General features: G+C 47.0%; 1 protein-coding gene across 1 annotated transcript in view; it reads left to right on the top strand.

Annotated features, from left to right (window-relative positions):
* Positions 1-23,119, top strand: part of LOC131207661 (thrombospondin type-1 domain-containing protein 4) — a 52,561-nt gene that overhangs the window by 11,141 nt on the left and 18,301 nt on the right. Inside the window, exons 3-5 of the mRNA XM_058200284.1 lie at positions 9,189-9,279; positions 9,357-9,459; positions 9,530-9,687. Of these exons, the coding sequence (XP_058056267.1) occupies positions 9,189-9,279; positions 9,357-9,459; positions 9,530-9,687 (352 nt within the window). The remainder of the gene's footprint in view (positions 1-9,188; positions 9,280-9,356; positions 9,460-9,529; positions 9,688-23,119) is intronic.

The raw sequence follows: 23,119 nt of genomic DNA, 5'->3' as shown, positions 1-23,119 counted from the left end.
TACTTCAATTGGTTCTTAAATAACATTTTGGAATTCGAAACGCACCGATCATTTTTCAGGCAAATTATTGGACTTTCTACCTACGGGCTACGAGCCAGGCGGGTCATGCAGAACCGTCAGAACATGAAAATTGCTTACCTCACAGACGGCATTAGAGATTCGAGTGCACAACACAACGGATGAAAACCTAAGCATAGTGGCAATGTCAGAACACGGGTCAGAAGAACCAGCCGACGTTGCCGAGTGTGCCAGAAATGGCCAGAGAGATGGAACCACCGACGGAAGACGATATAAACGAGGTTATTTCAAAGTAATGAACAGTTCCGACCAAGATCCGCCGTGATCCGTTAAAGTGGCGGTCGATAAAAAGTAAATGTTATCTACTTTGGCAACGGTTTAGGAATGCGATTTTAATTGGTTCAAAAGAGCATGCGGACGATGGACGATGAGACGCTGCATCCTTCACGGCTGAAAACTGTTGCCTTTTTTAATGCTATAGTCTTCATCTAATGACTCACTTCATCTATGACGCCATTTGTATTTAGAGCGGAGATAGAGGCAAAGTTAACATCTTGGCTATCCCATAGTGGCTACAGTTACGAATCGTATAGATCGTGCCTAAACCAAATCAATGGTTCAGTATAATTAGGTTGGCTAAAATGAAATCCATGTTATTTTTATTGGCGAAAACTCGAGCAATCAATTTTACAATCCTTTTTTGATTTCAATTTTTCATCATTCAGGAAATTTTGTAATGCGCGAAAAAGGTGTCAATCGCTTGGTGCAAGGTCCGGACTATACGGTGGATCCATTAAAACTTCCCAACCAAGCTCTTGGACTTTCTAGCGAGTCCCTAAAGACGTGCGTGACCGATTCTAACCGTTTCTGGTCAATTGCCAGCTTCGAACGATGCAGTTGTTGTCAGCAGAGATCTGAATTTAGTGTTTGGCCACACGGAAGCAACTCATAATCAACGATTCCTTTCAAGTCCCACCATACACCCAGTAGAACAACTGATCAACTTTGGTTATTTCTGTGATTTTATCGACATTTTCAACAGCTGGACATCAAAACTAGCTGAAACGGATCGACCAACCAAAATTTCACGAAGCCAGCTGTTAGAGTATCACCATAAACACCATGCAAAATTTCAGCGGCCTAGCTTGAATTTTCATCTTCTTCAAACAAAAACTGTAAAATGTAGCGAATTTTACCTTCGTTAACTTCCATCGTTAGGACACGGTAACTCACAACTGAATGGAGTAAACCTAAAATAGTGACAGCATTTTTTTAAGTGTGAGATTTTAGCTGACCCCGCTGATAGAGTAGTTGGTAACGCTCTTCGCTGTTAACGCAGCTGGCCAGGGTTCAAATCTCGGGACCGGTTGCGACTCAACCGGCCACGGTTTCGATTCCCGATACTGGCGATGACAGAGGGGGGTTGGCGCGGGACCAACAACCACGTCCGTAAAAAACAAACTGTTACGGATAGCACCAGGGATATTAACATTGTCTCTGGTGCAGGCCAAGACCGCACAGCGGTTGTAGCACCAAAGAAGAAGAAGAGATTTCAGCTTTAAAACGAGCACAAATCTGTACGATACTTCGCGAGATATCGATCACTAAAGTCGTCTATCGTGAAAATAATGGATTACTTATTAGCCAACCTTGTATTAACCTACAGATGTCAAAAATTATTCAACTATGAACAAGAATGTAGCGAAAATGTCTCGAATGATAATGCATGAACAATCGATTTTAAAGTCAGGCACAAAGGCACGTAGGTGCGATAGGACACGTAAAAACGAGGTATCTGAACCATGCATGTTTTCCCTCCGCAAGGGAAGATAATAAACACGGTAGATAACTATTCTCTGTCTAGTTTGGCCTCCTGCACTTCTTGTGCTAAGCTTTTGTCGGCACTTTTCCGGGTTCGGTTTGCTACTAGACCGTCCTAAACAACCTTGCGAAAATAACAAAGAATTTTCTTTATTAGCAACGAATATTGGCTGTATTGACATTCGATATTAAAACACTCCGTTAAAGGAAAAAGGATAAACGCACTTTAAATGTTAGTCCATTGTTTTTAGCCTAATTTTGTCCTTGTGGAACCGGAGAAAAATTGGCATGAGATTATTGCGATGTAGTTCGTAAATGATGAAGCGTAAATTGTGGTGGAACAATTGCTGTTTATTGGCCATCCACCGGAAGCAATAAAAGCAAATCATTAAGGCAAACACGAGTGCGGAAACTTTGTCGACATTGCTCTACCGTTCTGTTCCCTGTGTAGTGTATCGGCAACCAGTTCAAATTATCATTACACTCTTCACCCCAGACCGCTTTCCCCCCGAGCAACAAGTTTTGGAAAACTGATTAAATTAAATCGCAAAATACCACTAATCCTTCGTCTGGGGGGCGCGTGCGATGGCGTCCTTCCAGCAAATAGAAGATAAACGCCGCAAATTCCCCATCCGGTAGAATGGAGGCAAAGTTTTGGCGTCTTGCACGCATCCCTCTTTCCGATGCTGAGACGGCACGTTGTGCCCGTACATTGTTTTTCGCGCCTCACTAATCAACGTTCCTCAGTAACTCACCCGGCCGTTCCAAACGGGCCCAATCTAGCGAAGGAACCTAGTTGTGAACCGTTCCGTTCCGTTCCATTGCGCGGCACTGTTTCGGGGACTCGTTTCAATCAGGCTGCTATCTTGATGGCCCTCTAACACAACCCATTTCGAACCCAACGTTGGCCGGTCAATTATTTGAAACGGTTGTGCACTTTTCACCGAGCGAGCGAAAGTCTTTTGTAAGTCTTTCGACGATGGCTTTCACTTCATCGTTTTGCATTATCGTCCCCATCGGTTGGGAAAGATGCACGTCCCGTCTCCCGGTTCTCGCTGCCATTTGCCAATCGAATTATGTTGCATACCCACCGCAGCGGCCCAGAGATGGCGCCGATAATCACACAGCCTCGTGGCACCGAGCGCTTCCGATCCTCTCTGCGATTGTGTTGATTGAATTATTACGATATTGGTTTGAATGGAGGCGGCACGCACTTTCGCACGCATTTAGACTGGCGACATGGATCGGAAAGTGTCAAGCCCTGCGCAAGTTGTTACCGGATCACACGCAAATGTTTCCAATATGATTGATTTGCATAATGGACCATTTATCCCGTGCCCCGCACATGAAAGAAAGAAATGCATTTAAGAAAATGATAAATTCTTTCAATATAATCGGAATTGTAGTGCTCGAAGAAGGAAATGTTCATCAGATACAAATGGCAACGAGAAATAATTTTAAAAGTCAAGCTTTTTAAACATCTTCGAAGCCTCCACAGACGAAATAACGAAATGATGATTGTCATCCTTCAGTTCTTTGATTAAACTAAAATTGTCTTCACCATAGATTCACGAGTTGTTAGTGTATGTAGTGTAGAACTGCGAAAGCCGCTTCATATTTTGTGGACCTTCCCTTGTTTCTTCGGCTGGTAACTTCCGATCGATAGCCTCAGACGCAACCGATATGAGAGACACCACTATTGTTAATGGATTCCAAACCAAAGTGGTTGCACTATCATGAACAGCGAGTTGCCTGTTAAAATATAGCAATCGCATTTGTGTTGTCATTTTTGGATGCCAAATTGCTTATTTGCTTCGGCGATAGAATTCGCAAATGGCATCCCGTCCATTGAAAGGCTCCAGTGACCCTGGCATGCCTAGCGCCGGCAATGTTGCACGGATTGGAGCCATGCTTTGGTAGATTGGTGGAAAAGGCAAAAAACCGGAAAGGCACTAGGGAAAAAGCGCCGTACAGTAGAAGAGGCTAGCGCAGCAAGGCCGCCCGTTCCACTTGGGAGAGATTGTTTAATGAATCGGAAGTCTAGATGAAGTGTTTATCCCGACAATAGGTGTTGCACTGGCGCTAGCAGCCATGTGCGAAGCAATTCAAACTCCCACCAGGCCGCGGCCTATAGAGACGCGTTCGTTCTCGAGGATAAGGGCCGCAACACGGAGTCCGGTCCCGGATATGTTTTCCGTACCGGATGTCGAAGGCTATCGATGGTAATAAATGAGCGCAAAGGAGGCCCGCACACGAGTGCCAATCTTTCGCTATGGAGATGGTTTTTATATATGTGTGTATTATACTCACATTGAGAGCCAATTATGGCCATAGTTTTTCCAACGCGAAAATGGTGACAATCGCGATGTGTGTCAAATACGTCGGAATCGATTCGATTTACGCAGACGAACGAGTTTGGTTTCAGTATTCTAAGAGGTTTGTTATCGGTGCACTCATTTGAAACCCCATTTCATTTCTATACCGTTAAACGAATTATCAACATGCGTGGTTTGTTAAAAAAGTAGTGATAACTTTGTAGTTACATCGGTTACGTCGGTTCAAAATGTTCTCAGAGGACCGAGAACATGTGAACGACGAAGAGCCAAGTTCACCGAAGCCACGAAGAGCCATACTTTAAAAGAGACAAAATAGATATTAATGAATAAAAAAATATTTTTTGCAGAAACACAAAATTATCATTACTTTTTAAACAAACTACCGTATATGTTTATCGCTGGAATCCCCGTTTTGATTTCTTATGATTTCTCTTTTTGCTCTCCCCATGTTTTTTTAAATAATTGAACGATTTGGACATCGATAACGTATACACCCAACGGTTGCTCTCGTAACAGGAACCGTCCAGCAACTGTGAGCAGCGGTGACCATGTTTCGTTTGCGTTTGCGTTCGTTTGTGGCTTTCCGTAATTAAGCACCAGCGGCGACCGCCAGGGCACCAGGGCGACTGCGACTCCTGTGTGCAACTCCTTTTTCTGTAGTAACGTTTTCGCCATGTTGCGTTACAACTGTCCCGTTTCTGCTGCCCCGAACCCATTAAGGAGGTGGGACAAGGCAGGAGAAAACATTTAATTCTATCCATCCAAATAAGTGCAGATCTCGCAAATGGATTTTGTATCCACACTAAATCTAACGCCCTCTTTTCGTAGAGGTGGAAGGATCTAGGGAGACGGGAACGACGGGCCATGTCAAGAGCGCAAACCTAGAAAGGGTGGACCATTTTCATTTCGTTTCCGTTTTTCGTGCAAAAGTTTTTCTTCCACCGTGCACACTACGTGCAAAGTTTCGGTCCGTTACTTTGTCGAAAATGGAGCAAAATCGTTAGTTTTTCGCCCACTCGGAAGATCCACCGTCAAAGCGCTGCTGGCAAAAAGTGACACATTGTTTAAGTTTTCTCGCTTTTTCCGCGCTTAGCGGAAGAGGCGGCTTCTTTTTGCGCCTGTTACACGATATAGCTGGAAACTTTTGGTATAAATGAGCGACTTCACTGGCGCGCGATATCTCAGGCTCCTGTTAGCGGTCTGCGTGACTGTGGCTGGCGTGTCCTCCCCGAAAAAAAATGTACAATAGAAGCGCCGTCTTGTGTTTCGTTCTGCATCCAATGCTCTTAAGTTGCCCAAAACGAGGAGCCTAAAGCGTGTGAGGAGTAAGAGAAAAGACTCACCACAGGTTCGTCAGCGTTGTCCCAAGTAGGTAAAATACGTTTGTAATTTGCTCCGAAAAACAAGCACTTGATCCGCTTTGCGACTTGCGATCAACACGCCCGGCTAAGCGACAATCTTTCACGACACGGACGATGGGATCAGAGCCGCGTAGTGCCCCGGCACTACTGGGCGAGACTAGACATGGAAATATAACGATGAGAAATACTATAATCCACTTTTATCTAATTATGCCACTCCGATGCTTTGCGCTGCCAGAATCGTAACCGGAGCTTCCTTTCGCTGACTCGGCTTCGGGGAAAGTGCTATCCGCCGTCATATCCGCCACGGCGGCGATGTCTGTCGAAATGAGAGCCGGCCATCAGATGGAAGTGGCCACTTGCCCCGCGTTCTGTCCACGTTCTTTGCGATAGGCGACGGGAGTTTTTTTTCCCTTACAATACGAGTCTATCTTCAGAGCTGCTTGGAATTTATTGGATTCATTAAAAAATTTCCTCACACAAGTACGAACGCTGCACGCGGGCGGGTACTTGGGGCCGTGATTCTCCGTCTCAAACACGAATGACGGTTGTGTCAGTGCTTCCGAGTAGCAGGTTTCTTGAAATGACTCCGGCCTTCGCGGGCATCGCCATCGAGAGCATTGGTTCAGGATTTAATCGGATTACCAAAATCACGGCGGCACGGAAGCAAATCCTCTCGAGCAGAAGTTCCTGAAAAGTATTTGGGATGCATCGGTCACTGACTGCGACATCGCCGTTCGAGTCGCCGAGCTTCCTGCGGCACTTATCCATCTTCGTTCGCACTAAAGTGCTTGCTGTACCGTAAGTGTGTTTAAGTTGTGATGATGAACTCGAAAAGCACTCTCCAAATAGAGTCTCCAGAGTCTATCTTCAGTTCGCGCCGGTCGCATATGCAGGGTCTGCTAGGGAGGAAACCGGAGCGAAAATCGCTTTTATTTTAATGGCAGCATCAAAATCCAGCACGGTCAGTGGCGGATGCAATCACATAAAAGAGAAATCGCACTTCTGAGCTGTTATGTTAGTTCATCCAACCTTCACCATAGCGTTCTATGCAGTTCTGCAAGTTCAAATTGCTTTTTGGATAGCTTTTAATTTAAGTAATATCCTATGTAATATCAACTGAAACATATATTTAAGTATATAACTAAGCACTGCGTTGAGTTTCGAGTCTGGGCAACTGTTTGTCACGGTGTACACGTGGTCGGTTAACAAATCATGAGGGCTGTTACTTATTTGCTCCTGAATCTTTGCGGTCTTGTTTGGCCGATCGGACGTCCGGCGTTTTCAACGAACCTCTCGGAACTCTCTTTGGGTACGTTTTATACCGCCAATCAATGGATCAATTTGTCTACAAAAATGTGAAAAATCAAAAACAATCCAAAACACATGTAACAAAATCAGCTGCAAAAATTGAACTGAACAAATTGGCCAACATTGGGACAAAAATGGGCCAAGTACACGTGGGACAGATCCCAGAACTCAGCGGGGATGCTTTAGATGATTATCATGAACTTTAGCATTTTCACAAAACGTACCCTCAGTGGTTCAGTCTCGTTGGCTGTGATAAACATGCTGACGGATCTTGCATTAGCCCGGATGCCAGATTAAGTCTTCAACATCTGCACGCTGGGAACGACGAAACGCCGGCCGCCGGTTTCAGATTTAGATTGAGCACCGTGAGATAAGAAAAGTGACAGATCCATCTTTAGTCTGTATCTCCTTCGTCTTTCTATATCATTTTTTCTGTTCCAGGTTGCAGTTTCGCCATGCTAAAGAGAAAATCCGAAAGCGAAATGATAAACACTTGTGCATGCACACGTGGCCATACCGAATTTATGCACCGAATTCAATGAGTCCAAACGATCGTAGAGACTCTGCTTCATGCTGCGCTCCAACCGCTCATAATTCTTACCAGCCATTTACGTGCCATTTTTTGGCGGAACCCTCGTCAGTCTGCCAGAGGCAATCGTGTCAAACACGTGTTGTAACTGACACGCCAACGCGCACCATGCTGACACGTCATCGTGAGCCATTCATTATGCATTCAATGCAACGGCCAGCAACAGTATGACAGCTGGAAGGTGGGAAACATCGGTGCGATACTTTTTAAACACGGTCACGCTGCTCACCTTCGTAAGATCGCGCTCTAAACCTGGAAATCCTTCCGTAACGAACGGCGGCACAATGGAGAGAAACGAGATTGTAGTTATCAGCATCCAGCGTTGGTTGTGAACACCTTCCTTCGGGAGTCGGGAAGGATTGCTGTAGGCCACTGGTAATCGGTAACCACTTGTGCCGGGCGTTGGTTCGCAACTCAAGGCAACCAAAGGGCGTTCGGTCCAGCTCAGCTGTCAGTTTTAATTCAGGTTCTTTCGCCCGGACTGCCGGAGTAATAGTGGGAGACATTTGAATTAACGAGAGCCTTAATCTGAGAACGACCACACGATGGCTGCATGTGAAACATTTTATTATACTTACTCCTCAGCCGTAACTCCAAAAACCCCGCGTTCGCAGTGGGAAGCCATTGCGCCAGTTCTAGAACGATTCGCTCGGACTCGGACCGTCCGGCAGTCCGGCTTCTGACGGTAGTGAATCTTCAATTGGAAATACGAGAGCAATCCGACAAGTCCGCCGTGATTGATGTGCCCCAAACGAAATGGGGTAGGCATTAGAACCCAGCGCGTAATTTGAATGTTTATTGGAGGAAAGCGTGCCTTCCCAGAAACAAGCGGTCCATAGCGGGTTAACGGTGTAATGCATCAAATGAAAACTGATCAGCGTGCCAGATATCTGTCCGCTCCATACATCGAAACAGTGAGGGATAATCAGTGGCCCGCTTTTCCGCATAAAGCCAATCATCGTACGCAAACGGATCAATGTAATAATATGAATGTATTGAATACATTATGCTTCATTGGCGGGTTGTTGTCCAATTTGCAGAGATGAATCAATGTTTCACCAACAAATAGGACAGCTCCACAACTCGGAGAGGGCAACCTGATGTCATGACATGTGCAGATAAAAAGTGTATCGTTTCATCGTTTTACTCATTAATTTCATTTCATAACCATTTTCGGCGAAGCACAACGTTGCAAAATTAATGTTGTCCGAATATTTTACAAAAAGACCATTATTGTCTTTCGCTTTGCCTAGTTCGATCTAATTTCAATACACTAATCCTGTAATGGCGCTGGGGTTCGCTCCGCAGAGTCGAAATAAGCCGTCGCTACTGAGATCCCCGATTTCTGACAACACTGGAGAAAGCGCCTTTATTCGGCGATATATTAGTCTTCGCGAAGACCGTTAAACGTTCCCTCGCAAGTTCGGGTTTCTAACTGTTGTTGTTGTGTTATTATAGAAGCTTTGAGCCGGGCCGGGTTCTTACTGATCCTGAGCACCTGGGCTGTTGCACTCCTTTTATAACCCCCTTCCGCTTCCGTCTACACCGAGACATTGCCTTATTTGGTAATAATCGCAGATCCTTAAGCTCGTTTCGTTTTCCCCTTCCACTTCGCCCTCAGCGGAGAAATCGTCTCTAGACGCGTTTCGTTGTAAGTAGGCCTTGGTCGCGCTAAGAACGTCCCGCAGTTCACATTTCAGCAATCGATAGAAAACCGTAATGAATTTGAGCAAAACACCAATATCGTTTCAGATACATCAACGGCAAAAAGACTGCCAAACCCGCGGTCCAAAGTTTGGAATGCATTGGAATCATCAAGCGGTACCATCTGTGTAATGAACAGGTAAATTTCCATTTCTTCGCCATGTGGCGCGTTAGTTGCAAAAGGCACTACCGAATGGGGCTTTCTCTGCATTCCAGGACTGTCCAGCGCCCGATGGTGACTTTCGGGAACAGCAGTGCGCCACCTTCAACAGCCAGTCGTTCCAGGAGAAGCGTTACATTTGGGAGGCATTCGTGAAAGGTAAATCCACATACGCTACGCTTCGTTTCTGGTGAGGACGACTTACCATTTAGCATTTTGTGTTTGACAGAGGACGCGGAATGTGAGCTCAATTGTAAACCGATCGGTATGCGCTACTTCGCCACACTGAACCAAACCGTCATCGATGGAACCTCGTGCAACAAACCTACCGACTACTTCCGCCGCAGTAACAGCGGCCGCGGCATATGCGTTGAAGGCGTTTGTAAGGTAAGAATTCCGTTCCGTTTGCTTCAGTAACAAAGTATACTGAACTTCGTCAGCACGCGATAGGTGCCTTTTCTACGATTCCATAAATCACAATTTATCTAATGGAAGCTGACAGGTACTGTATTTCCTGTGAACCCTTGCTCCATGGTATAAGAAGTGCAAAAACTAAATTTACTGCGTTACTGCCTTGTTCTAATTAAGGGTTTTACTCGGTTCTAGTGGGAATGGGAGTCAAGTTGTCGTTCTAAATTTCGTGCACTTATGAATGGAACCGATTACACACATTTTGCATTCTTATTTTTTACAGAGAACGTCATTTGTTCGTTACAGGAATTTCTGCTGCGATCATTGAACGTTCCCTTGCCGGAAAACCACAGCACAATTCTTTGTTGTCACGCTACCGACATCTAGGGGAGAGTAGTGCAAGCTTCACCGCCAAGCTCAGCCGGAGGTTTTTAAATAACGCTAAGCCGTTATAGCCGTTCCTGCGCAAATAGATTGCGCAGTGCTGCGCGTGAAATCTGTTCCAAATGACTTCTAGACCTACGAAGTGTACGATTCCACTGTAATACTCGGGGCACTACTGATGGTCGCTTGTCAATTCGCGCAACACACATGCTCGAAGTCGTTATATTAATAGGTCCTGCCTTTTGTGCCGTCGGTTCACCGCGTACCGAAGTGTGCTGAATAATGACCTACAATCAATCGGTCAAAGCGTTTGGACTCGTGGGCGGCAGTGCGGACCCATTCCCAAATGTTGCGCTCAGGAACAGGACTCGTTTTTGTCTGGTTTGTTGCTGTTCAAGCAACTCGCGCGGACTTTCCATATCGATCTTATCACGCATCGTGATTGATGATGCTCATCATTATGAGTAATTTGTTGCAAACGATAACCATGTCTTCCCCGAGCTCTCATTGGTCGAGTCTGCTGGCCAAAGGCAAGTGTTGTTATCAGCCGCATAAGATCAACACTTGGAGAAAGGCGGTAATACGATATAAGGGTTTCCGAAAAAAGGATTACTTAGAGTTCTTTCGATAATGCCGCACATAATGCTGGAGGCAGGTTTGGGTTGAATTGCTCTACAAGTTTGACGTGCGTTATGGTTTTGCTTTCACGCTGACACGCGAAGTCTTCTGTAATCGTAATGCTTTTTTCGAACTTGAAAGGTAGCGTAGGATTTTCTTAAAATTTACAACCAAAACACCAGACAAGAACTTGACAGGATGCGACTCCATTGCACAGCCACTTGAATAGCCGAACGGGGTAAACTCCCACACAGTGGGTGACATGTGTTTTTCATAGAAATTCCAAAGACGAGCGCCAACAACGGAGGTCGAAAATTCGCCAAGCGTCTAAAACAGGTTCCACCTAAGCGGGCGCCGCAATCCGGCCCCTAGCAAGCGCCAGTTCCTATTTTGAGTAATCTTGATGCGTTTTCAATCGTAAAACTGGAGCCGATCGAAGCAAGGCCATCAATACGCTCCCTCCATCGGTAGCCATTCTGCTGCCAAAGCGTGGCGCCATCCAACTGGCAAGAACTGGCAAAAAGTTCGGAGAATGGTCAATTGATAAGACTTCGCCGCGAACGTGTAGTGGGTCTCAATTTCAACCGAAATAGTCCATTTCATTGCTATAGATTGCGGAAAAGTTCGTAACTCGTAAAAATAAAATGAAGCAAAGCCGTCGCCGATTAATTTAGTTGTCGATCGAGTTATTAAGTTGAACTCGAGCGTGTCACCCGGTGCAAAAAGTAACCGAGAAGCGAATCGCAATGTGGTCAATTTATTGAAGGCGCGCAGTGGTGAAGTGATAAACGCGGCATACATGCCTCTTGCCGGGTTGAAACGTGTATTGGCGATAAAGCACGGATCAGACACCGAAAGGTGTATTTAGTGTTATCCAACAATTTAGATGGTAAAAACGAGTTCGAAATATATTTTCCGATTTGGGTTTCGGTTCTAGTTATTTGCATAAGTCGTTTGAAAGGTCGTTAGAACGCACATGCCACACTCTCCATGCGCCATGTACATTCATCATCGAAATTGGTCTTATATGTTATCGGGAAGTAATCATACAATCCCGTCTCAATCGTGTTACTTTTGTTTTCATTTTAAAACTTTCCGAATGTTTCCGACTTTTTAGCAAGGCTAGACTGAAACCAAGCGCGGGCCTTACGAATGGGAGATTAATGCAAATCCAAAAAAGTGATCATATAATTTGAAGCTGAAATGATCAGCATAGCTAATCAGGGACCAAAACCAGCGGGCAAGACTTGTTGGTGTCACGCGAACATTAAATACATTGAGTTATGGAGGTTTATAAATCACAATTGTTAACTAGATAGCTATATATTTATAAGTTTATTATTGTTATTATTGGAATGGAGAGTACCGTATTTAGCACCAAGTTCAAATTTTGCACTCAATATTTTATAAAAACCGATTAATCGGCAGCACGAGGCGGATGATCTACTAGCTACTAACTCGATATCTGCATGATGCAGAATTTTATGGGTCTCCATTAGGGGAGAACGTAAACCGAACGAACAAATGACCACAAAAATACGTCATCAATAACACGATTACTTCTAATGCAGCATAGTTTTTGGGTGCTAAAGAAACACCAAACAAATCGGTGGCCCACTGCACGAATTCAGACAGCGCTCGTAAAACGTCCATTAACAAGTAGCACGCATTAGTACGCTTTCCATGGCTCCCGCTATTGGTGGAGGCCGAATCTGGCCATTCGTATTTTCCGAGTTGTTGAAAGGTGCTACAAGAGCTGTCTCTCGGAGGTCAGGGTGAAATGATTAGCGAATGATTTAAAACAGAAAACTCGTAGAAATCGTAGACAAGAGCTACGTTGCCCGCGCCACGTAACGCTAACGCAGACGCACGCAAATATAGTTTTAAGGTTTGAGGATTTTTTTATTTTTGTTATGATTCTAATGCTCCCCGCTTCCACTTCTGGCCCAATGCTGAGCTCGAACTATTAAACGGTCCCGGGCACCCGATGAGTAGGAGCGTGGACTATTTTTACGTTGAAAAGTTCAACTTCAGCGTTCAGCGTTTTACGATGCAAGCGATCTTTTTATATACCTTAACTATTGTGTGGACGGCAGATTTTTGGTTTTCCTTCCTCAATTGTTCAATTGTGAAATTAGTTTTATAAACGCCCAATATCTATGTCTATGCAATGTGAGAAAAATCGTAATTAACCACACCTCATTTTTTGGCTCATCGACGACGGCACAAAGGATGTTTGTAAACCGTGGCCCACTTTCCTACGCCGCCGGATGATGGCGTTGACGTTGAAATGCCATTTCGTTCATGTGATTATTTCACCTTCACGCTACGGCACATAATTCCGTCTCCGTAACGCATCTAATGAATAATAATACTGAACAAACAATGCCCACCTGCCTGGGCGACCCGACCCGACCGGCGCCAATCCCGCCCGATTGTAACTGATACGAGATCAAAGACGTAAAGCTCATCGTCACGGGGATTTGTAATTTAGCACATAAATAAATAATCCCCAGCAGGAAGGGCTGTGGTTCGATTTATGCGTTTCACCGGTGACACATCGGTGGGGTTACGTGTTGGAATGCCCGGGCCTTGCTAAGTTGTTACCGGCATCATTATACCACACGCAACACACACGCGAGCTCCATCCTAATCGATGGGTTACAAATTTTTGGCACATTCTGGATGTTGTCGTTTCAGGCGCCGGTTAATTCCCCTTCAAAATGGATGAACGCGAGCGGACGAATCTTCAACGAATCGCACCGTTCAAGTTCAATGGCTCTGTTTATCCAGCAATGGGTGGCGCTCTGGCTGGTGAAGCATAAATATCGTTGGAGCACTATCGCTGCGCCACAACGCCAGATGGTGTCGGACGTCGGACGTGGTGTGTTATGGTTACGAAGAAGAATCATCACCGGGTCAGCCAGCCAGCGAACCCACAGGCTCTGAAGGAACCGTTAACAATATAGCGGAAATTGCAGTAAAGTATTGCGGCCGTTCGGCGATCACACTTGAACTTGACTGGCTTGAGCTGAACGGCAAAAAATAGATCACCTTCAACGATGACGTCACACAGCTCGTTATTTTGAATCCATCAGACGCGATCGTCTGCTGGATGCTGGTGTACCAATCTGGCGATCCTTGAGACGGGTCGTTTGTGAATCGATTCCACGCCGTCCTTGACTTTAATTAGCTATTTAGCGACATGCTGCGCTTCGCTTGCGTTGGACGCCGAACGGTGTAGACGGAAATTGATCAAAATTCTGGACCGAGTGGTGAGACTTAAGAGTACCCCGTATGATTGCAGCATTGAAAACCTGACTCACAATATTCTTGCGTCATCTTCATGGTGGTTTGAAGGCATTTGCTCTTATTTTACTAACCTGCACTGTGCTGTTAGCGTGCCAAGCGTATCCGATGTCTGGCCCGTTAGGCAAATGATTTTAAAACATTGACTCACCATTAAACATTCCTACTGACCATTTGATCATCTGACTCGCTCCCCAAATGCGTGTTACATTCATTTACAGTCGCATCGCATTCAATATTCCGCGTTAAATTTTGTTTGGTTTTCCAACCCACGGTCCAGACGATGACAATGACGATAATGATGCTGGTGATGGGACTGACTGGACGAATATTTGCCTACACACCTTCATCATGCCAGCCGGCTACCGGCGAAGTAGGCTCAACCTTCGGTCCTTCTGTGACTCAATTTCCGGATAACTGTCCCGCCCGGCTGTGCCGCGATCGGCAAGGACGACCGATGGATGAAGCCGACGGACCCGGATGATATTTGCTATCTTGATTGATTAGTTTATTTATTTGCACGTATCTGGCACCATTCGGACGACTCGCTTCGCGGCGCGTCAGGCAATCGTGGTAGTTGATTTGTTTGTGACACGCGGTTAGGGCTGAGTGGCCTTTTCGGACCAACAGTGCAACAGTCTGCCCATTTGAGAGAGGTGATACTATATAGGAGCTACTATATCAATAGGATTGTTTTACTAAAAATCGATGGATCGGCACATTGAATGCCCTGCTCAGCTACGGGCCAGAATAAGTCTCGTACATTAACGTGGATCGCTTTAACATCCCTAAAATCGAGTGGGTGCTGATATGCCCTACTGAACACTACCGAATCGCAAACATTCGTATACAGTTGCGATAGAAAAATGTTATGGATTCTCCGCTCAATCGCACTTCAGGACTTCGGACGTGGTCGAAACCGTGGCCGTGATGAATGGGAAGCACGGCGACTGGATTTTCGAGACAGAAGGCCGACAGAAGGAATTCATAACTTGTGCACTTTTACAGTCGCTACAAACCCGGCAGCGCCGGGCCGGGCTCTGAAGAAGGAAAGCAAAAACTCTCCAAACGACCACAAGAAAGGACCTGTGTCGGGCTCGTGAGGTGAGAGCAAGAGCAAGGTTGAGTTAGGAACCGGACAACTGATGCATATCAATCAGCGGGGTTGGGTTTACGTTTCTCGTTGAATCGAACAAAAAAAAGGACTAGTAAAAAATGGGGAAAATAGAAAATATATACTCCGTGCGATGCTCGCAGCGCTTCACTCCGATGTGCGTTGAGCGGCGCTCTCTATAGCTTCGGCCACTCGTGCTCCCCGATGGAAAGCCCTTACTCCCTCGGGAAATGGAAATGGTGTGGGTGGCCATGGTAGTTACTGGCCGAGCCTTCCCGGAGGCAAGCTCCACTCCGTGCGGTACATTAGTAGTGGCTCCCTCCCGGCCCCCAAGGATGGGAACGGCGAAGTGTTGCGTTCCATGCGGGCCGGCGTGTGGCCTCCGCACACAAACACGTCGGAAGGAAAAGCGAGGGTTTTCTGCTCGACACCCGAAGCGAACCGCGCACACTGCTCGAAAAAGCTCTTGTCCGCGATCGTGTTCGCTCTCTGGCCGTTGGTGGCTGTCCTGCGGCGCCCGAGAGCCAGGAAGTGGACCAAATCTCGCTCTGGCGCCAGAGCAGCTCTCGAATCTCGCGCTCTACCGTCTAGTCGTTCGACGACGCTCGTCGACAAACGTACACAGAGCGCGGCTGAACGTAAACGCTGTTGGACGTATTTTTCCCGACCCGACCCGGCCCGGGTTTAGCGTGTGTTGTAGAGGTGTGTGAAGCAGCTTCTGGCCTCCAGGTCGGGGCACATTTGCAACCCGTGCCTCTATGCGGATCCGAAGGATATCTGGCGGAAACCGACCAAAAAAAAAACGAGGATAAATAGTCACTAGTGCGTGCTCCATCTTCGCCGCTAGTTGGCCAGGGGCACCTGTAGTGAATCGGAATTGGAATTGCTGCCCGTGTGCTGTGATTTGTTATGGTTTTGTGCCAGTGAGCCATCCGGATGTTGTGCATTAGTTGTGCGCCCAAAGTCCAGTCCGACGGATCACACGGAAGTGAGAGCCTCGAAACTCGCTCCTCGCGTAAAAGGGCGAGGGCCACAAGTGTCGTCAATTAACCACCATCAGTGTATTATCGTCATCGAGAGCTTAGACAGCCAGAGTGTGTGACCAGAGTACAAGACACCGGGCTTTTATCTTAAAGGCCACTCGCAATTAAGTGCGTAAACATGTGGCCGTGGCCGCGATAAGCGGACGCGACGCGACACCGTTGAAAAGTTTCTAAGCGCTAACCCGAATCCGAATAATGTTTACCGTAACCCGTTGGGTAACTTCTAACATCCAAACAGAACATCCCACCGCGGGTTGCAGCGCAGCGATATGCTTTCCGGCGCTCCGACTGTCACAACTTATCTTGGGCGCACAATTGACCGGCGTTGGCGTGGTGATAGTTTGGACTCCCCGAACACGCCCCGAGCGAACTAGAGAATTCCTTCAACTCCAACTCCCCAAATGCGCTCTTGTTTAACTTGATTCATTACGAAACATAGTTATGCTCTGACATGAGATTTATTTTAATCCACTTCTCTGAGGACACCCCCGTTCGGGGGTGGGCCATTTTTTCGAACGAAAACGTTTGTGTCTTATGTGGTCGAAGTTACGCGCAGCGGACAAGGCACGCGAGGGCGGAAAAGTTTATCCGTTAATTAATTTGAAGTACCCATACGTACTTTCGGTGGCAGCGCGACGCGGTAATGGCGAAAGTTTTATTTGTATTGAAGCGATGCTTAAAGCCAAACAAAAGCAATCCTTTTCGGCGGAAAGAGGGTATGTTACGCGCTACACACAAGCCAGCCAATGTGGCCGCTGGAGTCCTCCTAGAGATGTATCAATTATGCTAAATTTTCTGCCATTTTCGGGACATTTTCCATCTTCCGGCGAACCGGGTGACACATTAGCGTACCGGCGGCACGGGAGTTATGTAAGCTGGAGAAACATTAATTTAAATTTTTAATTACGTGCATGACGCCCGCACGCGGATGGCCACGTGTATATCGGGCGAAATATTTTCGCGTTTCCGTCGCGTAGTGCAGCCACGTACGAGTATAGTTAGGCTAGGTTTCGGTGCCAGCCACGGAACCACGCTAATGGACGGCCTGCGCTTTTCCCAGCACTTTTTCATGGGTCACTATCATAACCGCTCGTCACGCTAATTCGTGTTACGATTCCCTTTCACAAAGGCTTGGTTTTTGTCAGCGCCACGGCGCATCCTTCTTGCCAGGTGGACACCAGGCAGGCAACAAACGATAAGCACGAACACACCGGTGGGTGGTGGGCAGGTGGCGACAGGATTCCTCGTATCAAGGAAAACATTCGCATTCGCGCGGTGACGAGGAAAAATCGGGTGCCAAAATTCCATTTGGACCCAAATCGATCGGAGCCTACAAAGTACAGTAACATCCTTCGACTTATTGCGATTGAACCTGGAACTAGTGTTTGGGGGGTTTGGGGGCATTCCGGGCGTTCGAAGACAGGGCACATCGTTTTTCGTATCCTGGAATTTCAAATAATTGATCCGACTCCACTAGCTCCGGTTTGTTGGTGGTCTTCAACCATTCAGATATTCCTTGAGTTCCTTTTCGTGCCAATGCTTGGCCGTGAATATTAGAATAAAACCAACAGACCATGGTTCATCCACCACAGGCGAGTGCCTTGTGGTTTGTGGTGAACTGAAAGGCTACTTGACACAGGGACACTAACTCGGGAAAAGCTGTCTGTTCGATGTTCCGGTTCTGCCGATTTAATCCACATAACTAATAACGTGCGACCAAGAACAACTTTAAAATGCGTTCATCGAACACATCGAACAAGTAGCGTTACGCAATACGATTGGTAGGTTTTGGTATCTTGTAGAGGTCCGCATCAACGACCACTAACAACCGATACTGATACGTAAAAATCCAGTCAAATTAAAATCACGAATGATGCTTGCGATAACAAGGACTCGAATTCTGCCCGTTTTCCCTGGCTGGCTGGCACGGCCCACGGGGCCACGACGGCTTTACGCAATTTTCCATTGCGTACGTGCGCGAAAAGCGTACACGAAGTGGGTGTACTTCGCGTATTCATGAAGCCTTTTGGTACGGGCGGACTGGCATCGGACGCTTTTCTCGTTTATGCGTTTCTCCTACGGGGTGGCGCTGGCGAGATACGCGGCACGCGCCGTACGTGCCCAATCCTGCGATTCGACTTTGTGTCGATATCCTGCTCTGGTCGATGGCCCCTCGCTGCCAAACCTCACCCGATCCGATGTCCGGAGTTCGGGCCGATCTCTCGGGGGAAATTGTGATCTAGGGATTTGTACTTTGAGTGCTCGTTTGTCCTTTGCCGCCGGACGACTCCGTTCCGTCTGGTTGTGCGAGGCGTGTCACACGACACTGTTTTAAAATATGGACCAGCTCCGAACTGCTGGCCACCAGTTCTGCGCGGTGCCAGTCTATCCAGACTACCCGGGGCGGACACCACCTGTTTGACTTGATCGCTCTCTCTGCACCGGACACGGTCTCCATTATTGCTCCAGCAGGCCTGTGCGTTATCAGAAAGCCACTTTCCTTCTTTGACCCAACCTAACCGCTTGATCCCTCACGCTGCTATCTTGAACATTCGTTCGCCCCGTGCCAACTGGCGACCCGTTCGTGGAGTTTTCCCACCAATTCCCGGCAATCTACCCATGACAAATGCTAATTGATTAGCGCATACAAGCGATTCATTTATGCATCCTGGCCACGGCGGCCCCGTTCGTTGCTGGCGGTAACCCTTTCGTTTCGCTTCCGAACTGCCACGGCCAGCCGCAAGTGGCGGCGAAGCTATGGCTTGCTTTGAAGACGGGATCCACAACGGGAGAACCGGAGATGTTGCGCCCGGAGAACCATATTTATGCATGGTGAAACATGCGGATACATCGCCAACTCTGCACACTCATTCTGGTCCCTTGTGAGTCGCTTTTGTAATAGCATACCACGGAATCCGTTTGTGGTCGTGGGACAAACGAAAGTTACACGCGATAATGGTTGTGTTGTGCAGGAGACTTCCTGTCAGTGTCACCCGAAACGCGGGAATTTCATATTTGAACATGTCCCATCGTTCGAGAAATAAAACAATCAGAGTAAATCCCTAATTGATTGTGAGTTATTTAATAGTTAAAGTGTAGCGCAATTACATCGCTGATGCAAAATAGGGGTACAATAAATCGCCGCAACAAAAGCTTTAATGGCGGCTTTCGTGCCTATGTGCGCCGAATACACATAAGCCGTCGTATGTGAGTGAATTACTCATTAAAACCAGATACGGGGAGGCACGGCAACAGCAGCGGCTGATGCCTTCCAATGCATAAAATGTCTATAAAATGACCTCCGGGAGAACGGGAGACACCAATGCACACTTACAAGGAGATCCGTTGTTGGAAACATACCTTTCGGAAAAGCGTTTCAAATGCAGCCGTGAAAAAAAGAACGAGAGACATTCCTCAATCCGCTGCAGCTGGAATCCAGACGGTATCGGGTCCATTCCCTCGGACGGATCACTACTCCGGATCTCCGGAAGCTTCCGGAATGGGGCAGGACTCAGGGGGGACTGTAGAGTATAATCGGCAAAATTTTCCGCCATTAAAACCTGCCGCCTGTGTGTGTGATAAATTAAAGTTGCACGAAAGTTTCGCCACCCGAGTATGGCGAAGGCGCATGAAATCGGCGCATTCCGCCAACGACGCGGCATGAAGAATTCGCAACGCCGAAACGGCCACCGTGTTCCGGTGCATCACAGCTTCGGGCATGATTTGTCAGGCAGGGCGGGCTTCGACCACCACGACCGTATCTAGCCGTGCGGTCCGGTGAACGCTCGGTGTTCAGATAAATTACTAGTCACCATTGGACCGGGTCGAAGCGTTCAAATTCCGATCACCCATTTCCTCTGATTCGATCCGAGCCGAAAACCGGGAGCTTGTTCCGACAACCACAACCGCTAAGCGGTGTCGGGTTGCAGCAGATACAATGTTCATCTCTGTCACTTTCTGTAACGTTGTGTTTTTACGGGCGTCGACAACTGTTACCGACTACTCTGTCCACGGGGACGTGCTCCCGGGAGCACTGAGCTTTCCCTGTTATATGTAACATTAGGAAATATTAAAAACTTATTGTGGTGAGTCTTCAACTCAAACTGTGCGAACTTTAAAAAGCCCATTTTCGTCTCGGTGGTTATGTTAATAAGCAGAATGGTCGTGTTTGGGGCCCGGAAGACCCACACGTCGTGCAAGAGAAACCAATGCAGCGAATGGCTTTTTGGGTGCGAATTTTGGTCTGGCGACATTATCGGCCCATTCAAAAATGAAGAATGAACCGTAACCGTCGATGGCGTACAGGTCCATTTAAATCCAACAACATTTTAATACGTCCTATAACTATGACGCACCATGTATTTTTTCATATGTATCCAAGGGTGAGCAATTGAAGATGATTTTGTTCACTTGTTTATGAAAAAAGGCTACATATTTTTCGATGCTTGAACATTTATTCGAAAGGTTGATTCTTAAAATTTATGTATAAAGTACAATTTCGGTTGCCGAAAATTGGAAAATATCAAAAAACATTCCAAAGTGGCAGGTCTTCAAACGGAACGATATTTGCAAAGCATTTTATTTGTGGTACGGAAAATCCACGCATCGTGCAAGAGAAGCCAATGCACCCACAACGAGTGACTGTTTGGTGCGGACTTTGGCTGATTGGTTCTCCGGCGAAATTGAAGCTGAAAATTTGGATGACATCTGGTATCAACTGGAAGGCGCTACGTGCCATACAGCGATAGCAACAATCGATATTTGGCTACATTTGATATTTGGCTGTACTACGGCCATATCCGGAGTTTCTGACAAAATGTTAAAAAAATGTAAAATTACAGTTGACAATGTACATCACTCATAAAAATAAGGTCTGACCGTAAACTAAAAACATTGAATCGAGAGAAACCTGGACCTTCTTCAAACCCCACACCGGAGCGGTGCGTTGCATAAGTGCAGGAAAACGCAGAAACACAAACGCGTTCGTCAGTCAGCAAACGACCACCTTCCTCTGCCGTGTTCCCGTGGCCAACTTCTTGCCCCTTTTCTCTTGTTCTCGAGAGAGATGAAGGAGCAAGTTAAAAGAAAAGTCAACCTTTCTCCAGCCTGAGAGACCGGGCGAGGCTGAGTGAATTGTTGAAGGTCTTCATTCCCAAATCCTGGGAGGAAGTCGAGCGGGGAGAATCTACCCAGCGGGAGGGGCCATTAAAAATCGCCAGCATAAACTCCGCCAGCTCGCTCGCTGCTGCGCCGGCACGCAGATTCAGCCTTGGCGCTTGGAAAACGATCAAACAGGCCCTCGGCAAAAACGGCCATCTCTTAAGATGACGATTTTCGCTTTACGATGGAGACGCCTTCCCAATTTCATAACAACCCTCTCAGAGTGGGCCACGTTGCAGCGGGAAATTAGAAATCGACAGCCGCGCGCGACACTCTCGAAGGGACGCTGGCGATGACAAAGGCACATAATAAGCGCTTGAGTGCTCTTCTGCAGCATAATTCGCGCGCTGCAGTCCAGAGGTGACGCCCAGACCGAGTAGAAACTGAGGATCACCAGTGCGAGTCCTTACAAATATGGTGCGAAAAAACTGGTGTTTTTTCCGGATTTTTCCTTGCTCAACGGCGATGTATCAGCCTCGTATCGGCTGCTCCCTGAGGCGCTCCCTGAGAACTGCACGTAACTTAGAGGTCCTCGCCTCGCTCCGGCGTTACTCGCGTTTTACGGCCCATGGTTTATGGGGGCTCTGGGAAATGAGGAAAAAAAGAGACTCCATCTGAAGATATTTGGCCTTCTTCAAATTGACTCTCGCCGTGGACGATACCCAGTCGCGCCAGTGCCAGCACACCGTGTATCTGTTTCTCAGTAAATCAAGCGTCCGCGCGCAATTTGACTGCGTTAAGACCCCTCGCACACACAGCATTTTATGAAGCCCCGGAGGAATTTTGGAGGGCCAAAACTTATGGCGAAAACGTACGAGCTGCGCGAATAAATTCATATTCATCGCGTCTGACCTGGGGATGTGGTGGTTTTATTTATCGCCAAAAGGAAGCATGAATGATGAAGGTCACATCGTGGTGGTTGACAAATGTATAGCAAGGACTGATAGCAAGACCTTCGGCGAAAGCCAGTTTAAAACAGAATGTGCTCTCCCGGAAAGGGTGGATTTTTCGCTTCGAAATACGGGGATGCTAATTTGACCCGTGTGTACTGAGGGATGCGAAAAGGGCAACATAATGCAGATTAGTCCTCAGCCAGTGAGCCACAATGCACACGCCCCAGGGGCCACACAGCAGCAGCAGCAGCAGAGTGTCTTAACATCACAATGGAAAGCGGTTAGCGCCGAATGTGCTCCGCATACTTTCGTCGAATTGCGCTGGAGATATTATCGAACGAACACACGCGGAAATTGATCCTTATTTTCGATGCAAACACCGCTCCGCCGACACTGCTCCACTCGGCTTCGCTACAATCATCTGAGAATGTGCAGGAACAGACGTAGCGTCGTTGTCCTTCTTTTCGAAGAGAAACACAATACGGTTAGGATTTTGGGTGCTGTGTCGGGAATTGAATTTTCAGCTACGCGCCGAGGACGCTCGATGATCCCGAGCCCCGTTGCTGGTGTGATTATGGTGTTTGTCGCGATACGTTTGTTTTGTGTTCTTTTTTTTGCCCATAATCTTCACTATCTTCGATGGAAAACAACGAGGCAATCGTTCCAAATGATAATGTTTTACCACATAGAAAACATATTAATTTTTGGTGAACGATTTTGTATCAACAGAAGCCAATTCGGAGCAAATCAGTCTCAAGGTTTCGGCGAAAAAATAGTGTGCAAATCCACGACTCCGTCGTTTCTCAAGGCAGCATGGCTGCGGTACTTAGTTCTCAAACCGTACTGCATAAATCCCGGTGAGGTGAAGTAATCCTCTGTATGGAGTG

The sequence above is a fragment of the Anopheles bellator genome, chromosome 2, assembly GCF_943735745.2.
Source record: "Anopheles bellator chromosome 2, idAnoBellAS_SP24_06.2, whole genome shotgun sequence".
Taxonomy (NCBI): domain Eukaryota; kingdom Metazoa; phylum Arthropoda; class Insecta; order Diptera; family Culicidae; genus Anopheles; species Anopheles bellator.
The sequence above is the reverse complement of the archived record's forward strand: the minus strand, read 5'-3'. Positions and strand labels throughout refer to the sequence as shown.